Here is a 10,096-nt window from a genome sequence, read left to right on the forward strand (position 1 = left end):
TCTCTCCGGGAATAGCCATACATCCGGGCCTACGAAACAGGTCTATAAGACGCCAACGACAAAAATACAGCGAAACGGAAACTAAGGAGACGAAGGTTCCTCTTTGCAGGTGACTTGGTAATTATACAAGTAACTCTTTGAAAAGAGGAAAGCTATTTCCTTAATAACAGGAGGAGGAGGAGGCGCCTTACGTCAGCCCTCAAGATGTGATTAATGGTGATTGCATCCCTAACCGTTCCTTTGACTTAGGCTTAGAATTCTCTCCTTCATTAAGGAGTTTTTAACCCGGGAGATGAGTACAATTAGATTTCCTCAATTATAAGCCTGTTTCCTCCGTACACTTAGGACTCTTTAATCACAAAGTTTTCTCTGAGGATAATGGGGTTAGAGATTCTCCTGTTACAACTTGCTATTTTTTTCATTTTTCTTTTTTGCTGTTGTTGACTTCCAAGTCTGTAATTCTCCAAGAGGGTGGGCCTTCCGCTTTTGGGAAGATGGGCAGTAGTTGAGGTGAGTTGAATATGAAATTTAGGCCAAAGGCCAAGCGCTGACTGGGACCTATGAGGACATTCAGCGCTGAAATGGAAATTGACAGTAAAAGGTCTGAAAGGTGTAACAGGAGGAAAACCTCAGAGCAGTTGCGCTATGAATCAAGTGTTAGGAGAGGGTGGAAAGTAAGATGGGAGAAAGCTAACATGAAAGGAGGTACAGTAAAAGGAACGATAGTGGTTGCAGCTAGGGGCCGAAGGCACACTGCAAAGAACTTTAAGTAATGCCTACAGTGCACCGCATGAGGTCCACTGACGGAACTAACCCCCTACGGGGGATTGGTAGTAGCATATAGATGCCATTGCATGTCGAGGTTATGGTTTTTTTTTAAATATTAAAACAGAAATAGTTTTATGTAATAGATTCAGTTGGATAGTTTGAAACGTGCAATAATAAATGTAATACACTAGTTATAGTTATGCAATTGGAGTAAGCAATCTGGTCATCAACAAAATGGATGCAATAAGATAAAAGTAGATAATAAGAAGTATAGAAAAGACTATGTATAAATTAAATGCCGTGGAAACAGATAATAATAATAATAATAATAATAATAATAATAATAATAATAATAATAATAATAATAATAATAATAATAATAATAATAATAATAATGGGCACAATTTTCCGTGTCGAAAATGGTGGCAATGGTTGCAGGTCCACAATAATACAGCATGTGAGTTTATGGTCTTTAATGGATATTAAAAGGTTTCGAACCTTGTACTAGGTTCATCTTCAGAACAAGGTTCGAAAGCTTTTAATATCCATTAAAGACCTTATATTCACATGCTATATTATTGTGGACCTGCAACCAATAATAATAATGTTCTAAGGGGTCAACAATAATAAAAAAATATGTTAAGAGTTCCTGTATAATTTAAAAACCCTTTACAAAGTTGTCGAACCCTTCGCTGGGTTCATCTTCATATTGGGCTTCTTAGAACATTACATATACTCTCGTGATAGAGGGTTTAAAAAAAAATAAATAAATAAAATAATAATAATAATAATAATAATAATAATAATAATAATAATAATAATAATATTTATAATAATAATAATAATACTAGATAATAATAATAATAATAATCACATAGTAAGAAAAGTGGTGGACTCCTAAGGAGGCAGGATGCAACCCGGAACCCCACACTATAAATATCACCCAGTCGAATTGGAGGACCGTGATAGAGCAAAAAAAAAAAAAAAAAAAAAAAAAAAAAAAAAAAAAATAATAATAATAATAACAAAAACTTCACTGAGCATAACTTGTTTACTTGTATTTAAAGGTAAACAAGTTATACCCAGTAATTTTGTCGGTTTGTTTTCATAATAATAATAATAATAAGAAACAGCGCACATAGTGAGAAAAGTGATGGACTCCTAAGGAGGCAGGATGCAACCCGGAACCCCACACTATGAATACCACCCAGTCGAATTGAAGGACTGTGATAGCCGCCTCCCCCCTCCCCCCAAAAAAAGTAATAATACTAATAATAATAACCATTTACGTTTTTTCTTTCCCAGGTTGGAGGAAGCATCGTGGAGGTGTTCCCTTTCCTACGATACGTGATGCCGAAGACCTCCAGATTTGGGATCGTCATGGACGGTTTCGAACTCGTGAACAAGTTTATCGAGGTTAGTCTGTGATTTTTAAATTTTTATTCCTTATCTTTAATATTGCTCTTGCACCACTGAGATAATGGGTTTCAAAACCTAGTATGTATTCAGGTTTGGAATTGACTGACATACATATATGTATATATTATATAGAATAGATATGAAGTATATAGATATATACTATAGATATATAGTGAGATATATAGAAGTAGGATAGAAGAGATATATAAATATATATAATATTATAATATATAATAATATATTATATATTATAATTAATATATGAGATATATATATATATATAATGTTATATGTTATATACTATATTTTATATAAAAACATACATACAATGTATGTATACATATGCAGATAAATACATAAACATATATATATATATATATATATATATAGTATATATATATATATATATATATATATATATATATATATATATATATATATATATATATATATTTAAAAACTTCCAAGAATTGGTACTTAGAGGAGATGTACGACTACTCTCTTTGGTAGAATTACTAATGGCAAACATAGCCGAATTCTCTCTCTCTCTCTCTCTCTCTCTCTCTCTCTCTCTCTCTCTCTCTCTCTCTCTCTCTCCACTTAAATATGTAGACGAAGAATGCAGGTGTGAAAGAGCTAGGAAAATTTCCGAGCAGTAAACCTGCCTGGTGGTCTCTCTCAGATTCTGTAACGAATGGCAGCTACGTCGTCTGCTGCACCCGAGATAAAAAGACAGACGTGATTGTCCTGCAAAATATATGAATGACTGGGTATGGACGCTGGAGAGAGAGAGAGAGAGAGAGAGAGAGAGAGAGAGAGAGAGAGAGAGAGAGAGATACTTAAGGCCAAGCAGACAGACGTACGAACCGACGAACAGAGAGAGAGAGAGAGAGAGAGAGAGAGAGAGAGAGAGAGAGAGAGAGAGAGACCATACTTGAATGGAAGAGTTCGGACAGGGAAACAGACTCATGGAATCTTCAAATGTGTAGACACAGCAGCCAAGGTACTACTTGTAACCTTTACACATAGCAGGGGAACTTGCAGTCTTTAGAGAGAGAGAGAGAGAGAGAGAGAGAGAGAGAGAGAGAGAGAGAGAGAGAGACCCTTAAAAATCCGTGATCTAGGGAGCGAAGTTAGCACCCCCCAAACTGCCAAGACTTGCATAAAAACGAAATGGTAGGTCCATCACTCACAACCGTCCCCCTCACCTTCCCATCACCAAGCCTTCATTTATTCATTTATTTATCTATCTATTTTTTAAGAATAATATTTATAACTGAACAGAGGAAAAACCTTTCTGTCAGCGACTTTTACGACAAACTTTGCAGCGTGACTAGACTTTTCGTTCGCCAGAAGTGGAAAGTTATATTTTTAGACTTTTGTTTAGTCGAGTGGAAAAAAAAAATGAATAAAAATATCGATCGATGATGGCAATCAGAAATGAGATGGTAATTGTTTAAAAAAACATAATTTGACATGAAAATCTCGACGTCAGTAGAAGTATTTTATATCAAGTCAGATTTAATTTTTTTTTTTCGTGTAAAGTCTATCTATGATCTAACAGGGTTACGAAACAATATTTTCATCAATGAATGTAATTTTCCTACTGATTTACAATTTACAGCTAGATGAGTCTGGCCTGTTCAGGAAGATAATGATTTTATTTGCACAAAAAGCAGTAGCGGACTTCTGTAATTACGAACTACATTCTTTTTATCACTATATTTCTTCCTATGCCACCATTTTGGATGTGATAAATTTGCTGAAATATCTCATTTGATTTTCAAGTGTAAAGTAACGGTTAGTTTAGGTTAGGAACTGTGTAAATGCTGTTAGATAGAAGATCTCTAGAAAATACTCATAAACAGAATAGAATATAAAGTTTAGGCAAAAGGCCAAGCGCTGGGACCTATGAGGTCATTCAGTGCTGAAATGGAAATTGACTGTATGACGTTTTGAAAGATGTAACAGAAGGGAGACCTCAGAGCAGTTGTACTATAGAACAACTGTTGGGAAGGGTGGAAAGCAAGATGGAAAGAAGAGAATATGAGCGGAGGTGCAGTAAAAGGAATGAAAAAGATTGCAGTTAGGGGGACAGAAAGACGCTGCTAATACCCTTAAGTAATGCCTATAATGCACTACGTGAGGTGCACTGACGGCACTATTCCCCCCTACGGGGAGAAAGAGTATTCAAGTGCAGGTAACATTATAGGGACTTGGTTAAACTGAAGATCTGTATTCATCAAATCTATAAAACGGACATTTCGAAATTTTCAGAAAGCGGTCCAAGAACACAAGAAGACTTTGGACCAGGATAACCCCAGGGACTTCATTGACATCTATCTGATTGAGATGCTTAAGAACAACAACAACAACAACAACAACAATAATAATAACGATGAAAAACATTATGATAAAGAAAATGGATCTCCTGCCACGTTTTCAGGTAAGTTGAAAAAAAGGACTTGTAAAAAATACTAGAAGATTTTTTTTGTTTTTCTTAATCTTAGGAAATTTTACAATATTCTCATCTCCTCTCTCTCTCTCTCTCTCTCTCTCTCTCTCTCTCTCTCTCTCTCTCTCTCTCGTATTCTCAGTGTTTAATTTCTTAATTTTCTCTTCTCTATTCTTAGTAACATTTTTCACGTCTTTATTTTTGCGATTGCATTTTTGTAGCTCTCTTTAGAGTAAGCATTTATTACTCTCTCTCTCTCTCTCTCTCTCTCTCTCTCTCTCTCTCTCTCTCTCTCTCTTCCAGGTGCCCGTGGGGCCCACGTTCGATTCCTGAAAAGGGCAATGAAAATATGCTCCTCTGAACTTAGTATTGAATCGGGTGCCTAGTTGTCAGTCAAATGCTGTGACCCACAGCTTAGTAATGTACTGAGAGAGAGAGAGAGAGAGAGAGAGAGAGATGCATGCAAATACAAAAAGAAGGGTTTGGAGATAGTTAAAATATTACTAAGAATAGAGAGAAAAGAGAAAATGAAGCACAGAAGAGAGAGAGAGAGCAATCAGTATACTTCGTCAAAATATCTAGTATCCTGCCTAGCCCTCTCCCACACCTGTTAGATGCCATTCATCCAAACACCTGTCTCTCCTTATCTCTCCCTCACTGACAGAAAAACAGCTGATCGCCCTCTGCAACGACATCTTCGCAGCCGGGACGGAGACGGGATCTGCATCCGTGTCCTTCGCTGTGTTGCTGTCCTGCCTCCATCCTGAAGCCACCAAGAGGCTCCAAGAGGAGCTGGATTCAGTCGTGGGCCGAGATCGCCTGCCCTCTGTCGACGACAGACCGAAGTATGATTTCGATTCAGATATTCTGCTTTTTTTTTTTTCACTTTTTTATTTTTTATAAAAGTTGTCGGGGTTGGGGAATGCAGAAGAATGTAGAGTCAGTTACTCTTGCTCCTTTTCCTCCCGAGAGCAGCCAGAGTTGCTGAACAGCAGCACCATTATGGAATAAATGTTTTTTTTTGTATATAAAAGTTGTGGAGTTGGGGAATGCAGAAGAATGTAGAGTCAGTTACTCTGTTCTTGCTCCTTTGCCTGCTGAGAGCAGCCAGATTCGCTGAACAGCAGCACCAATATGGAATAAATGTGCCTCGCTGTCGAGCTTCTCAGTCCTAGAGGGCCTTTATTCCTCACACTTTTAGACTGTGGAACAGTATCCTTACTGAGGATGACGTGCAACGAGAACTTAATTTTTTTCAATTTATTATTCTTTGGAAGCTTGAATTTCAAGTCAATGGCCTCTCAAGGTTTGTTCCATATGAATAAGGTTCTTTATCTTCTGAATAATAATAATAATAATAATAATAATAATAATAATAATAATAATAATAATAATAATAATAATAATAATAATAATAAAAATCAAGAAGTAAGTATCACTCATTGATGTCGCAATACCATGGGACTCCAGGGTTGAAGAGAAAGAGAGGGAAAAAATGGATAAGTATCAAGACCTGAAAATAGAAATAAGAAGGATATGGGATATGCCAGTGGAAATTGTACCCATAATCATAGGAACACTAGGCACGATCCCAAGGTCCCTGAAAAGGAATCTAGAAAAACTAAAGGCTGAAGTAGCTCCAAAACTTATGCAGAAGAGTGTGATCCTAGAAACGGTGCACATAGTAAGAAAAGTGATGGACTCCTAAGGAGGCAGGATGCAACCCGGAACCCCACACTATAAATACCACCCAGTCGAATTGGAGGACTGTGATAGACCAATAATAATAATAATAATAATAATAATAATAATAATAATAATAATAATAATAATAATAATAATATAATTAGTTATTCTGTTCTTTGATCTCTAACGTTTCAGAGTTGGTGAAAACAAGAAGGTAGAGAAATTGAATAACTTTTTTTTGTTAATTAATTTTTACTTTACTTTACAACCAGATTAATCTGAATAAGCTTTTTTTGTTATTTCACTTTATAACCAAATTAAAGTGAATGGCTTTCTCTTGTTATTTTACTTTTTTTTTACTTTATAACTAATTTAAAGTGGATGACTTACTTTTTTGTTATTTCCTTTTTACTTTACTTTATAACCAAATTAAATGAAGTTATATTTTGGTTATTGCACTTTTTACTTTACTTTACAACCAAATTATATGAAGTTACATTTTTGATTATTGCACTTTTACTTTACTTTATAACCAAAAAGTAAATTTATAACTTTTCAAAACCTTTCATCCATCTGTCATCTGGAGAAGATCCACCATTTTATCATCAGATCAACCATTTTATCATACTCATAAAAATTCAAAAAGTTCTCTTCGGATCTAACAAACATCTTTCTGGAGATAAGAGTAAAAATCCGATTGTTTTGTTGACATTAAAAAAATATTATTCTTTATAAAGAGAAGATTAAAAACGAACTCGCCTCACACATGGATAAATATTTCCGCTCTTTTGCGCTCGGGAATAAAATCCTCTGTCCAGGATATAGAGAAAAATGGTCAATTTTTTTTCAAGATAAAAATCTGATACTTTTAGATATGGTTAAAGGCGAGGGGTTCTCGTGAAGATGAACTATAAAAGATACACTCATAAGCAAATACATATATATAATATATATATATATATATATATATATATATATATCCATATATTATATAATATAACATACAATATACCACAGTATACAATATACATATATCATTTTCTATATATCAACAAAATATATACTTTATATATATGTATGTATAACATACTGTTTCTATATATTTATTATAAATTAGATATAATACTTTGTATATATATATATATGTGTGTATGTATATATGTATATATATATATATATATATATATCTATATATATATACATACTATACATACCTATACACAGTATACATATTAGTATGATCCATATACTATACATATATTATATATGTATGTATACATACGTATACATATATATACTGTTTATATATATATATATACTATTTAGATATATATATATATATATATATATATATATATATATATATATATACACTAAGAACCACACATACATACATAGTATATATTCCTCTGATTCATTTCTTCCAGCCTGGTGTACACAGAGGCTTATCTGTCGGAAGTCTTCAGATTCCGGGGCGTCGCACCGTTCACAGTACCTCACTGTGCCCAGAGGGACACCATCCTTCAGGTTAGTTCACTGTCGTAAAGTTGAAATTCACGGTAGATTACTTTGCAAAAAAAGTTTTGTTTGGTGAGCAAATGTTGGCTTTATTTTCTCTATCTCTTAGTCGATACACACACACACACACACACACACACACACACACACACACACACACACACACAACACACATATATATCTATATCTTTATATTTTAATATATTATATAATTATCTATATTATTATAATTATTATAATATATATTATCTTATTATATTATATATAACGACATATGTGTATATAAATATGAACATATACACATATCTATCAATAAACAATAATATATATATATATATATATATATATATATATATATATATAATATATATATGCGTGTGTGTGTGTGTGTGCATAAATATGAATTAATATATCACATATAAAAGATAAAGAAATATATATATAGAAATACATTAGAAATTTTAAGGCTAATTCAGCAAAGCAAAATACGAACCAGTTACTTGTAACACGAACAAACCCAAAACAAGTTCGACTTAGTATATTTATATTAACTAAATTTGCTGTAGATCATTAAATAAACATTTATTTATTTATTTATTTATTCATTTATTTATCTATCTTGTCAAGAACAATAATTCATCTACGGTTTACAAGACCATCATTTAAACTATATTGAAACTAATGACAATTTCCAATTTCTGACTCTTTGTTCCTTTGTTTTGTTTATGTTGCTGTTTATCGTGTGTGCTCACAGGGCTACCGAATCCCAGACAAGACGATGGTGCTCAACAACCTGTACAGCATCCTGATGGACAAGGAGTACTGGGGCGACCCAGAGAACTTCCGGCCCGAGAGATTCATCAACCCGGATGGGACACTGAGGAAAGACGAGCGTCTCATCATCTTCGGCAAAGGTGAGTCTTTAGAAAATTTGTAGATATTTTATTTTTAATATAGAGCCAGTCGATCTATGTTAGTGAGTGTTAAAGAGAGATTTTAAATCTTTTTCTTTTTTACTTTTTTATACAGTCAGCTGATCTAAGTCAATGACTCCTAAAGATTTTAATTTTGTTTTGTAATTTCTATACAAGTTTTGCTTTCTATTTTTAATGTATAGCCAGTCGACCTATGTTACTGAATCATAAAGAGAGTTTTTAAATCTTTTTCTTATTTACTTTTTTACACAATCAGCTGATCTAGGACAATGACTATTAAAAGATTTTTTTAAAATTTCTTTATAAAGGACAAATGGAGTCAGGGTCTTGAAGATTTTTTTTGTCCTTTTTTAACTATATATATATATATATATATATTATATATATATATATATATATATATATATATATATATATATACTATATATATGCATGAACACACACATTAATATATATATATATATATATATATATATAACAGTTATCCAACACAACAGTTATCCAACTAAAACATCGAAATGAACAACTTATATTATTATCATGACCAATAAGTGAGTTTTATATTTTGATTAGCGCCTCGCCTTTGTTTACTCTTGAAAAAAAATATCCCAGACTAACATTTGTGTATTTTTAACGCCCCCCAAATTCCCGCCCTGCAGGACGCCGCGCGTGCCTTGGGGAGTCCCTGGCGAGGATGACTCTCTTCCTGCTGTTCACCTCCTTGATGCAAAGGTTTGACTTCGAGTTGGATCCTTCGGTTCCCGTGGAGGATACCGAGGGCATCGCAGGATTCACCCTAGGACCTCCTCCCTTCCAGGTCTTCGCCAAGAGTAGATTTTGATGGGACTGAGAGAGAGAGAGAGAGAGAGAGAGAGAGAGAGAGAGAGAGAATAACGAAAGCATGAACTAAAAAGAACTGAATAAATGCAAACATACAAAGAAAGACGGTGATAAAGTGAAAAATATTACTAACAATAGACAAGAAACACAAAATGAAGAACAGAGGATACACGAGAGAGAGAGAGAGAGAGAGAGAGAGAGAGAGAGAGAGAGAGAGATGATGATTAAGGATACTAATTTTAGCAGACCTTGTCGTCAAGCAGTTTCTAGCCTGGATAAAAGAGAGAGAGAGAGAGAGAGAGAGAGAGAGAGAGAGAGAGAGAGAGAGAGAGAGAGTGCTTTACCCTCCATGATCTCCTGAAGCTCACTCTCGACCTTTGAAATGATTAAGATGTTCATATCCGTATACTTCATGTATGAATACCTATAAATATATTTATTATATGATATTCATTCACTGCTTTTGTTTATTTTC

The 10,096-nt window shown here is 33.8% G+C and overlaps 1 protein-coding gene across 1 annotated transcript in view; it reads left to right on the forward strand.

The window, feature by feature from the left end:
* The window catches only part of LOC135201138 (uncharacterized), a 48,071-nt gene extending 37,992 nt beyond the window's left edge, over nucleotides 1-10,079 (forward strand). Inside the window, exons 18-23 of the mRNA XM_064230016.1 lie at nucleotides 2,074-2,184; nucleotides 4,465-4,633; nucleotides 5,307-5,487; nucleotides 7,756-7,855; nucleotides 8,601-8,760; nucleotides 9,441-10,079. Coding sequence (XP_064086086.1) covers nucleotides 2,074-2,184; nucleotides 4,465-4,633; nucleotides 5,307-5,487; nucleotides 7,756-7,855; nucleotides 8,601-8,760; nucleotides 9,441-9,622 — 903 coding nt within the window. The 3' untranslated portion in view covers nucleotides 9,623-10,079. The remainder of the gene's footprint in view (nucleotides 1-2,073; nucleotides 2,185-4,464; nucleotides 4,634-5,306; nucleotides 5,488-7,755; nucleotides 7,856-8,600; nucleotides 8,761-9,440) is intronic.
* The last annotated feature ends 17 nt before the right edge of the window (nucleotides 10,080-10,096 follow it).

The sequence above is a fragment of the Macrobrachium nipponense genome, chromosome 28 (genome assembly GCF_015104395.2).
Source record: "Macrobrachium nipponense isolate FS-2020 chromosome 28, ASM1510439v2, whole genome shotgun sequence".
NCBI lineage: Eukaryota > Metazoa > Arthropoda > Malacostraca > Decapoda > Palaemonidae > Macrobrachium > Macrobrachium nipponense.